Source organism: Macaca mulatta, chromosome 13 (genome assembly GCF_049350105.2).
Source record: "Macaca mulatta isolate MMU2019108-1 chromosome 13, T2T-MMU8v2.0, whole genome shotgun sequence".
Classification (NCBI taxonomy): domain Eukaryota; kingdom Metazoa; phylum Chordata; class Mammalia; order Primates; family Cercopithecidae; genus Macaca; species Macaca mulatta.
The window spans coordinates 24,341,073-24,360,013 of NC_133418.1; the positions used below are offsets into that span (position 1 = coordinate 24,341,073).

Genomic DNA, 18,941 nt, shown 5'->3' on the forward strand with positions numbered 1-18,941 from the left:
ACTAGACATGTGCTCATCACATGCCCACATTTTTAAGAATAAAATATTTTGAGCACAATTTGCTCTTGTTGTACTCGTATGTCAGGGTGGCAACTCAGGGGATTGGTCTGAAAATGTATTTGCTAAAATGCATGAACATTTCTAGAAATTCAAGGTTATAAATTCAATGCCTTCTTGCATTCCACAAATTTTGATATGTGTTTTCTTTCACTTCAAATTTTTTGAAATGTCCATGGGATCTCAGGCAGTAAGCGCTGCTCCACAGACTGAATCGGCAGTGCAGTTTTTGTGACTGTTCCAGACGCTCTGCCTGGGGCCTGTTCTTAAGGCTTCCCAACAATTTTTGAGCTATTTAATATCCCATAATGAATCCCTTTATGCTTAGTGCAGTTGACATTTGTAACCAATACTAATGACCACTCTACACCGAGGGCATTGTTGCCTCCTTTTTTCCAGCTCTATATAATGCTTTCCAGGTGAACCTACTAGAGGAGGCCAACATGAATAACCTTCATGTCATCAAAAGTGTGTGACAAATTAGCTCAGAGGAGCCACCAGGTTTTCAGTCAGCTGCAGTATCTCATGACGCGAAAAGAGGAGACTGAGGAATCCACCTGTAATCCTTTAGTCAGTCTTTCTGCACCCTTAGGTAGGGTCTCCACATGCATGTACTCATCAGTGCTCTGAGGAATACTGAGGGAAGCATCCGGGGATAGCTTGGGCTTTCTCTGAACTCCCTCCTCTGTTTCTCTGTCTTTCTGGACCACCAATTCCTTTTCCTCTATTCAGGGACACTCCCAGGTACCTCATGGATTTCCTTTTCCTGCACAATGCTCTAGAAACTCTCCTCAGGGTCTCAGAGGGATCAATCCAAATTTCATCCCCTTTCATTTAAAACCTTCTGGGCTCAATATCCTTAATTTCTAATATCCAATTTCTTGAAAAGAATTGTTTCATGTATTTTGTGCTGTGTTTTAGTTAATCCAGGGAAGAGTGTAAATCTAGACCATTCTAATCTATTTTGGCTACAGGTTGAATATCTGGAAGCCCAAGTCTGAAGTTAGAAATTTGTTGCTCCTCAAGGTTCTTCACCAGCACCTGGCAGTGTGGGGATAGCAGGTCATGCTTTAGGGTTGCAATTGGGACTTTACTGCCATTCCCTTATCTCTTGCTTTTCCCACACCACACAAGGTCTCCTGAACACATATACAGACAGTTCCCACACATTCACATGCCATCCTGCTTTCCAGCAGCAGTAACCTGGCCTCACTTTGTGCCTGTGGGGGAATGGCTACTGCACAGCTACTCTCAGGAGAATGAGCCCAGAGAAAGGGCCAACTCCCTGGAAGTTAGGGTTAGAGCATTTGAATTTGTAATTTCAGGGCCCCAAGTACCAGGGTGTGATGTAGAAGAAAATTGGCTCTATATTAGCACAATCTTTCTGTGGGAAAGACTGGAGGAGAGCCAGGTGAGGGGCCTTCACTTCTGGGGCCCAGAGCAAGAGGCCCCTCTTGTTGGGTGTGCATGTAGCTTTGAATGATGCGTTATTACTAAGACACTCGATAGCTCCATTGAAATCCAAGATTGGAGACCTCCAACCACCATGCTCTGTCAGTGTCCACAGGGCCCCTGTGTGATCCAGCAGGTTGTTGAGGACTCCCCGGCCTTGATGAGTTGGCAGCAGAGCTAGTTTGTCTCCAGCCTCATCCTCCCTTCCTCCACTTCTTCCCTGAAACTCAGCAATTCCCTAGGCGAATTGATCTTGTCTTCCTCCTACTTTGAAGAGAATTGATCCTTAGTGATTCTGGGGTATTCAGGGTTAAACATTTATCGTAATTCAGGGTTCAGTTTCATGACCATCCTATTTGGTTGATGAAAGAAACTATTTGATTTGATTTTTATTTTTTGATAATCAAGTTTGGCATCCTTAGTCAGAACTTTCATGCTGATGAGCTGAGAGAAATAAAGTTACTAGGCACTAGGCAAAGTGGCTAACACCTATAATCCCAGCATTTGAAAGGCTAAGACTGTAGAATTACTTGAGCCCAGCACTTTGAGCCTAGCTTAGACCACACAGCGAGACCCCATCTCCACAACAAATGAAAAATTTAGCCAGAAGCGGTGGCACACACCTGTGCTTCTGGCTACTGGGGAGGCTGAGACAAGAGGTTTGTTTAAGCCCAAGAGGTTGAGGTTGGAGTAAGCTGTGATATTGCCACTGCACTCCAGTGTAGGGGACAGAGCAGGACCCAGTCTCAAACAAACCAAAGCAAACAAGTTACATTGGTAGCCAGGGGGTAGAACATTGAGGTCCCCAAACCAAGATTAGGATGGCCACTTAGTTGATGGATACTAAGGAGACCTGTGTCTTCAGATAATAATTTGTCTGTGAACTATGCACTTTTGAGAAAGCATAGTGTTATCTGTGTGCATCTAGAGTAAATTTCCGTGTCTTATCATTGTAACAGGTATGGCTCAGTGCCATTACAAAATACTTTAGAATAGTTTGGGTATGCTCTTAACAGCTGCCATTTTTATTTTTAAAATATTGAAACAATTTCACATATACAGAAAGTTTGTAAGTATAGTACAAAGTAACACTTTTTTCCCCAAAACCATTGAGAGTAACTTGATGACCTCATAGCCCCACCCTTTAAGACTTTGCTATGTATTTCCTTTAGACAAGACATTTTCCTACATAAACCAACACATTTGTGGAATCGGGGTATCATTATTTGTGCGTCACTCCATCTAATCCTCAGGTTTATTTCAACTTTTCTTAAGTGTTCTGATAATGTCTTTTGTAACAAAATGATTCATGGGCTGCCTTTGGTGGCTTGTACCTCTCTAGTTGTCTTCCATCTAGAACAGTTTCACAGTCCTTGTTTGGACTTTATAAATTTACTGCTTTTGAAGATTACACACCAGTTACCATGTAGATTGTCAATTAAATTTGGTTGAATTTTCTACAAGATTCAACTCTGTTTAGCGTGCCTGTTGCAGGAAGATCCAGAAGCGATACTGTGCTCTCACTGCATCCTACTGGGTGTGTGTGATTTCCATCTGCCCCGTGACTGACGAGGTTCAGTTTGACTCCTGCTGAAGGGAGTGTGTGCCAGGCTTCTCCCTGCACCTTCACTCTTGTTTTCCTTGAAAGAGATAAGAATTTGTGGATATGTTCTTGATGCTTCATGAATATCCCCCTCCTAATTGAAATATAGACATGGATCTGTGTTTTCTTAGATGGGTTATAATCTGCTACCATCATCATTTACTTTCATAGTCAACACTCCTCTGATTTGTCCAACGGGAGCCTCATTCACACTGGCTCTGAATACCTGCTGCTTTTACCCCATCATTCTCTGAGCACGTTTTTAGTTTCTGGCAGTACATGGTACAGGCTTATCTTCCACTTCCCCTATTTTAGACCTGACATCACCCATTTCTCCAAAGATTACTGATTCCTTTTAGTAGAAATTGGTATTCAGAAAAATAAGATCTACACACTAAATGTATTCTGTGGAACTGATGTGTCATTGCTTCTAGAGAAGATGATCTATCAATTGTCTATCTATCATCTATCTATCATCATCATCTATTCATCTATGTTTTTACCTATATCTACATAAACCATGAATTGTCACTGATACAGCTACAGTCAAGAATCATAGAGTTGATTCTAGTATGCTCTTTTAAAATATTTCTAACATTTCTCCCTGGGTATCTTGGCTCTAATTATCCTTACTACACTGACTTATGGGATCAACGTCTCTGTGCAACACTAATCTCCTGCTGCCATTGCCACCTACACTCTCCTTGCAGACAGCTTCCCTCTTCTGCCTCACAACCTACATTCGCTCTAATATCCTTTGCCAGTTCACTGTTAATTTTGACTCCTGCATGGGTGACCTTCTCAATCTACATGGGCACTGATGCTAGTACCAATGGCTTTACCCCTTTTGAAGGGCCCTGCTCATCCTGCTTCAGCTGTGACATCTGCGCTAGTGGGAGGATGATGCCCCACATCCTGCACCTACGTGAGGATATCCTCTTCCCTCTGCTAGAGCTTCAACACGTCTGGTGGGATTCCCTCTCCACTGTACAACATGTGTCCTTTCCATACTGTGTGGGTTTCACACCCTGTGCAATATTTTGGTTTCCCCTTCATTTTGGTGCACGGTTTTCTTTCTGAACCTGCTTTGGTTAAATGCCTAAATCCAGACATTAAGAACTGCTTTCTCTTAAAAACTGGAAAAAGATTGGTAATACAGAGATATACAGTTTACTGAACAGAGTAGATTCAAGAGTAGATGTGAGCACTGGGTCTAGATAACATCTCAGCTTCCAGAAGAAATTAGCTTAAGAATGATGGAAGGCACACATATTAATCCAAGGTGCTCAGGAAATGGGAATGCATGATGGCACACAGAGCTAGAAAGTAGCTGAGACTTTTCAGAAGTGGAGGTAGAAAATTTCTGATGTTGGCCTAGATGAAAGAAGAAAGAAAGAAAATGTAGAAATAGAGGAAGACAATCACATGTTTGAGATAAGAGGTTAGCCATGCCATTTAGCCAGTGGCTGGACCTTTCCTTGCAAAGCATTACACTATTTTCACATATTATATGTTAACATTTTCCTTTTTCTTACTTTTTAATAAATAAATCTGTCCCTCTATCCATCCATCTGTGAATCCATCCGTCTTTCTTGTACCTCATTGCATCTCTCGCTGATAGTGCTGATGATTTACAGCATCAAGGGCTCTAGAGGATCAGAGAAAAGAAGTCCCTCTGGCCTCAATAATATTCATCAATGCCAAATGCAGGACACTTCCAAAATTTATTGCAGATTCTGGAGATGTGCTTCTCCAACAAGCCAGGTCGTCTTAGACGGGAAGCTAGTGAGAAAAGTAGGTCACGAACTATGAATAGAGAAGAGTAATCTCTTTACAAGACAGTAGACAGATTCTGTTCTGTGGCCCCCAGAGAGAAACATGTTCTCTGCTGACAAGTGTATGCAGGCCTGATCAATCTTATGATGCCTGGGAGACACTAGGCCTGTGCAATAATATGGAGATAAAGTCATTCTTGCAGCTGTGCAAATTTTTATCTTCAAAAAAGCACAGCCAACTTCCTGAAGACTTGTACACAGGCTGGTCACACCCTTTGCCAGAGTCAGCACCAGTCAAGACACAGCATGGACATGAGAGTCCCTGCTCAGCTCCTAGGGCTCCTGCTGCTCTGGCTCCCAAATAAGTAGGGAGAACACTAGGAATTTACTCAGCCGGTGTGGTCACTACTGCCTGGCTATTCAGAAAAGTCCTCTCATAACATCGTTAATAGTGTTAATAGTTTTATGTTTTCCATCACAGGTGCCATATGTGACATCCAGATGACCCAGTCTCCATCCTCGCTGTCTTCATCTCTAGGTGAGAGTCACCATCACATGACAGGCAAGTCAGGCAGGGCATTAGCCATGTTTTAACCTGATACTAAGAGAAGCCAGAAAAAACACCCAATTTGCAAACCTGGGTCCCATTGCAGTTATGTGGCAGTGGATCCAGGACAGATTTTATTCTCATCTTCAGCAGCCTGCAGCCTGAAGTTGCTGCAACTTCTTATTATTGATCAGTATAAAAGTTACCCTCTCAGAGTGTTACAAACCCAATAAGCTCCCCAAGGAAGCAGATATGTGAGGCTGGGCTGCCCCAGCTGCTTTTCCTGGTGCCTCCATCTGCTGAGAGTATTTCTCAGACACAGCCACACTCTGAAGGTCGCTGAGCAGTTTTCATAGAAGGGGTAAGGGAGGTGTCTCTACACCCTTAGTTTCTTTTATCCTCCTCTGCCGCAGCAGCAGACATGGCAATGCCTCTCCTAATTTCATAAAAGAGTCATTACATATGAGGACTCTGGGTTACAGCATTGGTCCAGGTTCATACAACAAAAGAGAAGCTATTGTAGGTAACCCAAATAGAAAGTTTTTCCTAATATGGGAAATCCATTATTAAATTACAACTTTTCAAAGACCAGAGGATATAATGGTTTAGGAAACCAGAAAGGCAAAAGAAGTGCTATGAAATCTAATTCAAGAAGCAATGGTGGCCAGGCACGTTGGCTCAGACCAGTAATCCCAGCACTATAAAATACATATATACATACACACACACTATATATATATATATATGCACACATATATATGCACACACACACTATATATACACACACTAGATGTATATAGTACATATATAGTGGTATATATATGTACTTTTTATATATACACACACTATATATTTAATATTATATTAATTATATATAATAAATTATATATAATTAATATATAATTAATATATAATTACATAATATATAATTTATTATATATAATTAATATATAATTATATATTATATATATTATTATATATAATATATAAATTACATATATTTATAGTGTGTGTGTGTTTGTATATATATAGATATATACATATCACACATGCATTTAAAAAGGCCAAAAATAGTCGTTGGAACCTTGCATAAGAATAACAAGCCGGGCTGGGCACAGTGGCTCACTCCTGTAATCCTAGAAATTTGGGAGGCCGAGGTGGGCTGATCACCTGAGGTCAGGAGTTTGAGACTAGCCTGACCAACATGGAGAAACCCCGTCTCTACTAAAAATACAGAATTAATCAGGCATGGTGGTGCATGCCTGTAATCCCAACTACTCAGGAAGCTGATGCAGGAGAATCGTTTGAACCCAGGTGGTGGAGGTTGCAGTGAGCCAAGATTGCACCATTGCACTCCAGCCTGGGGAACAGTGCCAGACTCTATCTCAAAAAAAAAAAAAAAAAAAAAAGAATAACAGATCAGGCATGGTGACTCATGCCTGTAATCCCAGCACTTTGGGAGGCAAGCATATCGCTTCAGGTCAGGAGTTAGACCACCCTGGGCAACATGGTGAAACCTTGATTCTACTAAAAAAATACAAAAAATTAGCCAGGCATGGTGACACATTCCCGTAGTCCCAGCTGCTCAGGAGGCTGAGGCAGGAGAATCACTTGAACCCAGGGGGTGGAGGTTGCAATGAGGCAAGATCATAGCACTGAACTCCAGCCTGGGCGACATAATAAGACTATCTCAAAACAAAACAAAACAAAACAAAAAAACAAAAAAGGAACAAAATGGAAGGAATAACACCAGGCAATATCAAACCCTGCTACAAATAACACTAATTAAAGTATTTTGATTTGGTGAAGGGTGTGGACTTTAACCCTGTGCAATGGGTTAGATAATCCAAATACAGATCTGCACATATGCAGTCACCCAATTTACAATAAAAGTGTTACCACGGGCCAGGCACAGTGGCTCATACCTGTAATCCCAGCACTTTGGGAGGCTGAGGTGGGCAGATCACGAGATCAGGAGTTAGAGACCAGCCTGACAAACATGGCGAAACCCCATCTCTGCTAAAAGTACAAAAATTAGCAAGGCATGGTGGCACATGCCCGTAATCCCAGCTACTGAGGAGGTTGAGGCAGGGCAATCACTTGAACCTGGGAGGTACAGGTTGCAGTGAGCCAAGATCGCACCACTGCACTCCAGCCTGGGTGACAGAGACTCTGTCTCAAAAAAAAAAAAAAAAAAAAAGGTGTTACCATAGACCATTCCTAATGAAAGAGAAAAATGTCTTGGTCAGTTAATTTAAAACAAGGGACATGTACTTTCTCACAGTTCTGAAGGCTGGGAAGTCCAAGGTAAAGGCATTGGCAATCTTTTCATCCCATGAGGGCTGCTCCAGCTTCCAAGATGGTGGCTTGTGGCTGTGTCCTCACATGGTGGAGGTGGAAGGGAAAAAGAGACAAACTCTGTGTGAAGCTACTTTTATTGCATGTTCATCCCATTCACAGGGGTGGAGCCATCATGAATAATCAGCTCCCAAAAGACCCACTTTCTAATATTGTGGCATGGGGTAAACAGGAATCTTGGATGAGACACAGACGTTCAGACCAAAGCAGTAATCAGTAGAGAAATATATAATTAGTAACGGTATTGGATCAATAAGATATCTATATTACATAAAAATGAATCGACTTTTACATTTCACCTCTATATTATATAAATATCAACTCTAAATGAATCATAAACTATAGTATAAAGGCAAAATCATAAAGCTTTTAGTAAAGAGCATAAAAACATATATAAAAAACAGGTGCAGAAAGAAATTTCTTAAAGCGGACACACAAAGCACCAGGCACAAAGACAAAGATTCATAAATTAGGTTTTATTTGTATGAATTACCTTTTATAGGGTTTTAAGCAAATAAATTAAAAATATTATTTGATGAATACATATAGAAGAAATTAACTACAGACAGGAAAATCAAATTATAAAGAATAAGAGATTCAGAATTCTGATTAACTGGGGGGAGATAGACATATGGCATCATGGAAACCTCATTCAAAGATACCCTTTTAGAGAAACCTGTTGGATGGTAGCTGTTGTGACAGTCATCTTGAAGGATATAACTGGCATCAGTCACCCTTGTGGCCCAAACAATTCATATCCCTCTTACAGGTTAAATGCTCTGATTCTCACCCCATCAAGCCTAAGTATTATTCCATAATAGTGTCAGGGCAAAGTTCAAAATATCATCATCAAAATGATGTCCTGGGGAACTGATGTCAGCAAGATAGGAGAGTAAGTGTTGCCAGGCTTCACCCCTCACAAAACCCAGCAATTCGACAGTTATCCAAGAAGGCCAATATCCTGGGAGGGCTGAAGAGTTCAATTCCAAACATGCAGCAACAGGATAGAGTAAAAAGCTAAGAATAAGCACATGCAAAGGATGGCTGGAAGCTGATGGCACACCTGGGAGCCCTGATACCTCTAGGAACAAAGAAAGGGGAAGAAATTGCTATCAGCCAGCGGTGGTGCCACCGTGGGCCCCATAGCCTGTGCTGTGGGAGGACCCTGCAGCCTTTGCTGCTGATAACCTCAGCAGCCACCCGGGCAATCCCCCACCATTCAGCTTTCCCAGTGGAGGCCCTTGAATGTTTCTTGTCCAGGATCAAAGCAGCCTGCTCCACCGGGGCCACTGGTGCTTTTGCCTGGGTAGTAACCTGCAGCCATAGTCGCGCACACCCCAGAGAGGGAGATGCTGCTACACGTACTCCCCAGTAAGGAGCCATTGTTGTGTCTCCTGTGACAGGGCTACCTCCCAGTCCCTTGGCACCAACCTTACCCTCTGCACTGCCCCAGATCCAGGACTCAGGGTCTCACCCCACACTGGCAACTCAGACACTAAGCCACTTCTATGTGGACTAGCCCATACCTAGCCCCAGACCCACTGTCACTGCAAGGGTACCCTCCAGACCTTGTCACTGTCGCTGCCCTGGAAATTGCCAAACACATCAAATAAATTAAGACGTGGTTATGGGCACACCTCAGAGATATTGCTGGTCTAGTTTCCAATCACTACAATAACATGAATATCATCATAAAGGGAGTGACAGGCATTTATGGTTTTCCAGTGTGTATAAAAGTTATGTTGACACTATCTTGTAGTCCATGAAAAGTACAATATTATTATGCCTAAAAAATGCACATACCTTAATTTTTTTAAAACGCTGCTGAACAATACTGACATAGAGACAGGAACTAACCACTACCGCTTGAAAAATGGCACCAAAAGACTTGCCTGAGGTAGAGTTGCCACAAACCTTCAATTAGTAAAAATCACAGTATCTATAAAGCACAATAAAGCAAAACACAATGAAAGGAGATATGGCTGTATCTGGAAAAAGGATGAGAGCTTTGGGTAAGGACAGTGTTAGGTTTTGAAGAGAAGGAAAGGGTTAAAGAAAGACAGCGAGAGAGTTGGTGGCTCTACAGCAAAGCAGGTTTTATGTCCAGCACAAGACTGTGGAGGTAGGGGACTAGCTTAATACCCACTGCCGCTTACAGGCTGGGGTACTTACAGGTATGGGTGGGAGGGGTCTGGGCAGTACGAGTTGTTACCCGACAGGACGTTAATAAGATATTCCTGTGGTCAGGTGGTTATGCCAAGGATGTTCTTTGGCCCTTTGCCCAGCGGGGTGTGACAAGAATGTTTCTTGGGCAAACTGTCCAGCAGAAGATGAGAGGGATGTCCCTGTAGTCAGGTGGTCAGGCAGGATGCCTCTCACAGTCCCAACCCCCGTGGAATGTCTCACTTTGACCGAGGTCTACAAAATGGCAGGTGGCTTACAAAATGGTGCACTTTGTACTAACAGATAGGAAAAGTCTATGGTCTTTTGCCTGGAACTGCTTTTTTTCACCCTAGCTTCATCAACAGGAATTTTAGAAGTCTAATTTTACCAAATGAAATGGCAGCAACAACTGGAAGCTTGTTGCCCAAGGGGATTGACTTGAGCTGGGATGGAGAGTAGAACAAAAGCCTTCAGTGTTTTCAGCTAATGGTGCTGAACTCTGCAGGAAATGCCCAGAAAAAGCCCGGAGTTTAGCAAGTCCAAGGTGATGTCCCTGGTTGGGGAGAGTGGTACACCAGTTAAAACTTGATAATGGATTACTGGAAACCATGCAGTCATAGAATTGTAGAGATCATCCCTGCACGCATTCTTAGAATGAGCAGATGTGACTTAGCGATTGCATATTTGAGTGAAGAGACCCAAGTGGACCCAGTGAATAAAAATGAAGGAGGTGTCTTTTATGTTCACGCTTCAAGCCACACACATACACATTGGCAGAAAGTAGATGATTGAGCTCAAGGAGTTTGAGCAACACAAATGCCCAAGTTACTGGTGATTACTAAACTATGCCGACACAGGTACGGCTAAAACTTAAAAGGAAACAAAGTAGAAATATCAATGGCCAAACAGCTAGTAAGGTGTAGATTCTGCAGCATAAGTCCAGGCAAGCTATTAGAAGGAAATTCAACACTCTCAGAAAAATAAAACAGAATCCAGAATTATGTATTAGTTGAGACATGTATAAAAATATATTATCTACAATGCTCATTTTTCCATAAAAATTCCTGCAAAGAAAGTGAAAGTCATAAACCATATTGAGATAAATCAGTCAGTGGAAGCTGACTCTGACTGTTCCTAAATACTGGATTTTGCTAAGAGTTTCAAGTGGTTGTCACATAAATGCTTCAAAGAATATTTAGAACTATGATCAAGGACTGAAAAAGGAAAATATAGAGACAATGACTCAAAGAATGGGATCTCTCAATAGAGAAAGGGAAACTATGGAAAAGGACCAAATAAGAATTCTAGTTGAAAAATATAAAAACAGTATGGAAAATTCACTGGATAGGGCAACAGGAGTTCAAGTTGGCAGAAGCATCAATGAAACTGAAGATAGTTTAGTAGAAATTATCAAATCTGAAAAAGAAAGAAAAAAAATTAAAGAAAAATAATCATGACCTTAGAGGTTTATCAGTCAATGTGAAGAACCCCAGCAAATGTGCAATGAGTCAGAAAGGAGAAGACAGAGAGAAAGTGGCCAAAAATATTTGGAGGGATGACAAAAGCTTTCAAGAAGCAATGAAACACATTCATCTATAGTGGAAAAAATTGAAAGAACTTATTTCTGACAAACACAATGATACACATAACTATACATATTATAATTAAAATGCTGAACCAATGACAAGGAGAAAATCTCAAGTGTATCAAACATAAAACGACTCTCTACATACAGAAATACAGTGATAAAGCCATCAGATAACTTTTCATCATGCCCAAAGGAGGCTAGAAAACAGTGGAATGACATATTTAAATGCTGGAAAAAAAAAAAAAAAAACCAAGGATTCAGTATCCACTGAAAGTATGCATTCGAAATGAAGGTAAAGGAAAAACATTTCTCGATAAACAAAAATGAAGAGAAATGATTACTTAAAGACATACTCTTTAGAAATTCTCTAGGAAATTTTTCAGATTCACAAAAAATGATAGCAGACAGTAACTTGAATCCGTAGGGAGGAAGGAAGGTCTCAAAAGTATTAAGGGAACAACAACAACAAAAAAGAGCTAGACCAAACAAACGTGTTTACTTCCATTCGTATGAGGTTTCATGTAGAGAAATCCAATCTATCTGGACAGGCTTCAGAATGCCAGTTTCCTTCATTGGAATCGGGGAACGGCTGTTTCCTGAAAGGTAGGTACATGAGGGGAGAATCTGGAGATTCTGAAGTATTTTACAGTTTAATCTGGGTGGAGAATATACGTAAGACTTTATTCATTGGTATTAGTTAACATTTCTATCCTTTATTTTGTGTGTGTTTTATTTCAATTTTTAAAAAATTGAAAGGGCCAAATCTGAACTCTTTTAAACAAAAATGAACAAAAACATAAGAATTAGTCAATATTTGTGGAAACTCGGTCTTATTAACAAGAAACATAAAATGTGCCTGAGAAAGTGCTATGAAACAAGAAATCTGTTAGAGAAGACAGAAGGAAATACTTCAATTTCTCCCACATGGGCAGCATAGATTTTACACCTATTGGTTTCCCTCTGAAGAGAGAGATATTTTGAACAGAGAAGTCATTTTGTTCACAAGAGAGGCTCCCACCCTCCCCTTGGCTCTTTCCACCCCACTGCACCCACCAGGTGATTTGCATATTGTGCCCTAGGGAGGACCTTCCCTTGGGAGTCTGAGATAAAAGCTCAGCTCTAAGCTTGTCTTGACTGATCAGGACTCCTCAGTTCACCATGAGGCTCCCTGCTCAGCTCCTGGGGCTGCTATTGCTCTGCGTCCCCGGTAAGCGCAGAAGGGAGATGGGGGAGGAGAATGGGGTGTAAAGGTGAGCTCTGGGGGTCCCACTGCCTCCTATGAGCAGTGAGCTGTGGGTCCTCACTACACTCCTATGTGTGTTCCTTTCATGTATTGCACGTGCACATCTTGTCCTCCAGGATGGGGCTTGTGATGCTCAGATCTGTGAGAGTGAGGAATATTCAAGAAGAAGCAAGGATCTGTGCTCTGGGGAAGACTGACACAGAAAGAGGGGGTGGTGTGGGGTCTTCTGGAGACCACTTTGCGCCTTGGATCCCTTGAGTTTCATTTTGAAATGTTATATTCTTGAAATATGAACAAATAAATATATAGCCTGCAACAAACAACAAATCAAAATTTATGAAAATGATGCATAAAGTATCTACATAACCTTGCTCTTCTTTGTATTTATTTCAGGATCCAGTGGGGATGTTGTGATGACTCAGTCTCCACTCTCCCTGCCCGTCACCCCTGGACAGCCGGCCTCCATCTCCTGCAGGTCTAGTCAAAGCCTTGTACACAGTGATGGGAAAACCTACTTGAATTGGTTACAGCAGAAGCCAGGCCAACCTCCAAGGCGCCTAATTTATCAGGTTTCTAACCGGGACTCTGGGGTCCCAGACAGATTCAGCGGCAGTGGGGCAGGGACAGATTTCACACTGAAAATCAGCAGAGTGGAGGCTGAGGATGTTGGGGTTTATTACTGCGTGCAAGGTACACACTGGCCTCCCACAGTGGTACAGCCCTGAACAAAAACCTCCCTATGGGGTGGCCCAGCTGCCCACATGTGGTGCTTGACTGGGGAGCAGCTCAGCAGGGTCTCAGAATCTGTGTAAGAGGAAGATGCTGGAGAACCAGGGGACAATTCACAGCTGAGGACTCTGGACTTTGAGAGCCCAGCCACACCACAGGCACCACTCCTTTATGCCCTGGCAGTTGCCACAACCTTTACTGTCATAAGAAGCAGGAGAATGAGGGGTCCAGGTGCCCTGAGAGTAAACAAGCAAGATGGAAGGGAGAGGAGAATGAAAGCTCACCCTAATGCTCCCTGCCTTGTGTACATTTGCCAATTAAATGTAATCAGCGGAGCAGACAGACCATTGACACAGATTGTGACTATCCATGTTGGATACATCTTTGGGTTTAGTAGTTGAGGACATTTGATAATATTTAATATTGGTATTTTGCCAGTTTTCTAACTTTCTGCTTCCTCTGTTCTCCCACTCCCAAAAGACAGTAGAGAGAACAATCTACACTAGTTACCCTAAGGGGAAGCTGGCTGAGGACAGTCAGTAAAAACCTTGATTTTGGAGTATCAAATAGATTTTTGTAAATTCATGGAAGATACAAGATCCTAATGCTAAAACTGTTTAATTAGCCTTAGTCACCTTTTAATGATAGAAAAAATGAGTCCCTGAAATTCCAAAAGTTGTTTTCAAAAATAAACAGCATATACTGGAAAATGTAGAGTATGTAATTTTTCCCATAGAAAACTGGAAAAGTACAGAATAATGTGAACATTTTTACCTCAAAATGTTAAGAATTTCAGACTGGGCAGACTGCAGGGATGAAAGCATGAAGGAAACATAGGAGAGGTCAGCTTCAGTTAAACTGCCCTTGGCCTTTGATAGGTAGGGATGTGGATGGTGGTGGAGTTGGCAGTTCATGATGTGGACTCAGGAGGCCTGATATGTTTCTTGTGAAGAATCGCAGAGTTGAAGGCACCACTACCTGGCTTCCTGGGTGGAGCCTGCATCACTGCGAATTTCCTGGGAAAATAGTGCTTTGGGAAGAGTTTTAGATCTGTAACCACCAAAGGCTTAGTGAAATCGCTGTGGAAAGAGACCTGAGGTCATGTTGCTCATATCTTGTCAACCCAACACAGCCAAACAGAGCATCTGAAACTCATTCTGGCCCTAGAGACTGCTGGTTGGGTCTGGAGATGTCACAAGCACTGACATGCTGAGCAGAAGGCCCAGCAGGGTCTACACCAGCAGGGGGCGGGCAGTGGGGGTGGAGACCGGTGTCCATGACTCAGACATGTATTCGGGATGCTCTGTGCAGCCTTGGGGATTGGGGGACCACATTGTATCTGTGGGAGTTTTATGTCCTTCTAACCCAGCACCTCCATCCCTGGCTGCTGACTCAGACCTCAACACGTGTCCCATGGAAAGCACGGGGCACATACAGAGGCTGCCCTGTGCAACCCCCAAGGCTCAGCTGGATTCTCCTTTCCCAGGAGAGCTCCTCTGCCTGTGCCAAGTCAGAGCTTGTGTCCATAGGCAAACTTGGTGGCTGTGGCAGGAGGACAAAAAGTCAGGTGTGTCAACTCAACAACGAAAGGTTCTTTTTAGTAGGAATTTCAGATCATCCACTCCTCATTCCTTCCACTACTTTCTAACGTCATTAAAGTCTAACTTTGGTATTCCGTTATTTTAAATGGTTTGTACTTTTTACAGTGGTTGTTTTGGCCTTTCCACTTTTATCTACTTCACTGTACCTGAGAATGAAGATTCTTTCCATTGTTTTAACACAAGTAAATTTTAGAAGTGACTACGTTGGTACTATTTGGTCAAAAAAAGGAAAATATTTTCAAACAATAAGTGGAATGTATTATTATGAACTGTATCTGGTCAGTACTTGGACATAAGTCTGATTCCCACATTCTTGTAATAGTGATATAAAAAATATACGCTTTCCAGAGAGTCAGTTTAAAATAGTGCTCTATGAATATCTGTGAATTAGTAATGAGCCTGTCATTTGCCTGCTGTGGCATGGTATGACTAAAGTAAAACAATGTTACAATCAACAGGATAAAGTAATCCAGATTTAAGGAAGTGTGTTATATTAGAGACGATTTTCTATTAAAGAGAATGGATTCCATGACAAGTATAATTAAATCTGTAGCTTTAACCGGACAGACCACATAGACAGTAAAAATTAGGTTTATCACAAGTGGTGTATAAGACCAAATTAATGACAAGTCTCCAGAGTATATTTTCACACATACCAACAAGTAAGGACACATATACAATCAAAATTTTATTCATTTCTTCATCACAGGCACCAGTTTGCAGCCTGGAGATGCTGCATGTTCTCCTGTGAGCGGAACACTCACCAGCACCCTGCACAGCCTGAGGACCTCAAACACAGCCTCCCTAGGAGGCTCAGCCTCTCAGTGCAGCACCAGCAACTGCAGCGCCCAGAGATGGAGCCCACAGCAGGTGGGCTCAGGAGAAGATGGCTGGAGAGTCTTTGAAAAAGAGGCCATGAGTCCTCACTTACAGGCATGGGCTCCTCTTCTGTGCGAACAGGGCCAGGGCCCTCCGGGAAGCCTCCCAGAGCCTCTTCTTTCCTCCAAATATTGGGTGCTCAGGCCCCACAGATTCTCCAGGGAGTGGTTGCCATGTCCTCTTTGGAGCAGCCATGAAGTTCCCTGCTGTCCTCATGGCGTCAGGGATGCTACTTCACGTCACTGGGAGGGGATCCTAGTGGGTCGTGATCTCACCTGCTGCCTCTGATGACCTTCAGGGCACTTCCTCCTCCTTTTGCCAAATGACCCCACTCTCACCAACCCTCTGGAGGAAGGAAAGCTGTCTGCACTGCAAGATTTTTGCTTTTGAGCAAGTCAAGGCTCACAGGGGTCTCACACTTGCACAGCCCATATTAATATTACATGATTCCTATTTTCACTTTTTCTATCTTCTAGTTTTCTCTGCACACTTACTCGCCCTGCCCATCCACTTTCTCTTGTGAACCTGCTAATGTGGGTTTTTATTTCCAGGCTGATGTGACTCTTTGCTGCAATACTAGACATGTGCTCATCACATGCCCACATTTTTAAGAATAAAATATTTTGAGCACAATTTGCTCTTGTTGTACTCGTATGTCAGGGTGGCAACTCAGGGGATTGGTTTGAAAATGTATTTGCTAAAATGCATGAATATTTCTAGAAATTCAAGGTTATAAATTCAATGCCTTCTTGCATCCCACAAATTTTGATATGTGTTTTCTTTCACTTCAAATTTTTTGAAATGTCCACGGATCTCAGGCAGTAAGGGCTCCTCCGCAGACTGAATCGGCACTGCAGTTTTTGTGACTGTTCCAGACGCTCTGCCTGGGGCCTGTTCTTAAGGCTTCCCAACAATTTTTGAGCTATTTAATATCCCATAATGAATCCCTTTATGCTTAGTGCAGTTGACATTTGTAACCAATACTAATGACCACTCTACACTGAGGGCATTGTTGCCTCCTTTTTTCCTGCTATATATAATGCTTTCCAGGTGAACCTACTAGAGAAGGCCAACATGAATAACCTTCAGGTCATCAAAAGTGCGTGACAAATTAGCTCAGAGGAGCCACCAGGTTCTCAGTCAGCTGCAGTATCCCATGACGCGAAAAGAGGAGACTGAGGAATCCACCAGTAATCCTTTAGTCAGTCTTTCTGCACCCTTAGGTAGGGTCTCCACATGCATGTACTCATCAGTGCTCTGAGGAATACTGAGGGAAGCATCCGGGGATAGCTTGGGCTCTCTCTGAACTCCCTCCTCTGTTTCTCTGTCTTTCTGGACCACCAATTCCTTTTCCTCTATTCAGGGACACTCGCAGGTACTTCATGGATTTCCTTTTCCTGCACAATGCTCTGGAAACTGTCCTCAGGGTCTCAGACGGATCAATCCAAATTTCATCCCTTTTCGTTTAAAATCTTCAGGGCTCGATATCCTTAATTTCTAATGTCCAATTTCTTGAAAACAATTGTTTCATGTATGTTGTGCTGTGTTTTAGTTAATCCAGGGAGGACTGTAAATTTAGCCCATTCTAATCTATTTTAGTTACAGGTTGAATATCTGGAAGCCCAAGTCTGAATTTAGAAATTTTTCGCTCCTCAAGGTTCTTCACCAGCACCTGGCAGTGTGGGGATAGCAGGTCATGCTTTAGGGTTGCAATTGGGACTTTACTGCCATTGCCTCATCTCTTGCTTTTCCCACACCACACAAGGTCTCCTGAACACATATACAGACAGTTCCCACACATTCACATGCCATCCTGCTTCCCAACAGCAGAAACCTGGCCTCACTTTGTGCCTGAGGGGGAACACCTACTGCGTAGCTACTCTCAGGAGAATGAGCCCAGAGAAAGGGCCAACTCCCTGGAAGTTAGGGTTAGAGCGTTTGAATTTGTAATTTCAGGGCCCCAAGTACCAGGGTGTGATGTAGAAGAAAATTGGCTCTATATTGCCATAGTCTCTCTGTGGGAAAGACTGGAGGAGAGCCAGGTGAGGGGCCTTCACTTCTGGGGCCCAGAGCAAGAGGCCCCTCTTGTTGGGTGTGCATGTAGCTTTGATTGATGCGTTATTACTGAGACACTCGATAGCTCCATTGAAATCCAAGATTGGTGACCTCCAACCACCATGTTCTGTCAGTGTCCACAGGGCCCCTTTATGATCCAGCAGGTTGTTGAGGACTCCCCGGCCTTGATGAGTTGGCAGCAGAGCTAACTTTGTCTCTAGCCTCATCCTCCCTTCCTCCACGTCTTCCCTGAAACTCAGCAATTCCCCAGGTGATGTGATCTTGTCTTCCTCCTACTTTGAAGAGAATTGATCCTCAGTGATTCTGGGGTATTCAGGGTTATATATTTATCCTAATTCAGGCTTCAGTTTCACGGACATCCTATTTGGTTGATGAAAGAAACTATTTGATTTGATTTTTATTTTTTGATAATCAAGTTTGGCATCCTTAGTCAGAACTTTCATGCTGATGAGCTGAGAGAAATAAAGTTACAAGGCACTAGGCAAAGTGGCTAACACCTATAATCCCAGCATTTGAAAGGCTAAGACTGTAGAATTACTTGAGCCCAGCACTTTGAGCCTAGCTTAGACAACACAGCGAGACCCCATCTCCACAACAAATGAAAAAATTAGCCAGGAGCGGTGACATACACCTGTGCTTCTGGCTACTGGGGAGGCTGAGACAAGAGGTTTGTTTAAGCCCAAGAGGTTGAGGTTGGAGTAAGCTGTGATATTGCCACTGCACTCCAGTATAGGGGACAGAGCAGGACCCAGTCTCAAACAAACCAAAGCCAACAAGTTACATTGGTAGCAAGGGGGTAGACCATTGAGGTCCCCAAACCAAGAATAGGATGGCCGCTTAGTTGATGGATACTAAAGAGACCTGTATCTT

General features: G+C 42.6%; 1 gene segment (V, D, J or C); it reads left to right on the forward strand.

Annotated features, from left to right (window-relative positions):
* The first annotated feature begins 12,647 nt into the window (after positions 1-12,647).
* LOC144333714 (immunoglobulin kappa variable 2-30-like) lies at positions 12,648-16,628 on the forward strand. The segment is given in 2 exon segments: positions 12,648-12,750; positions 13,180-16,628. Coding segments are annotated over 2 exon segments (381 nt in total).
* Positions 16,629-18,941: the final 2,313 nt, after the last annotated feature.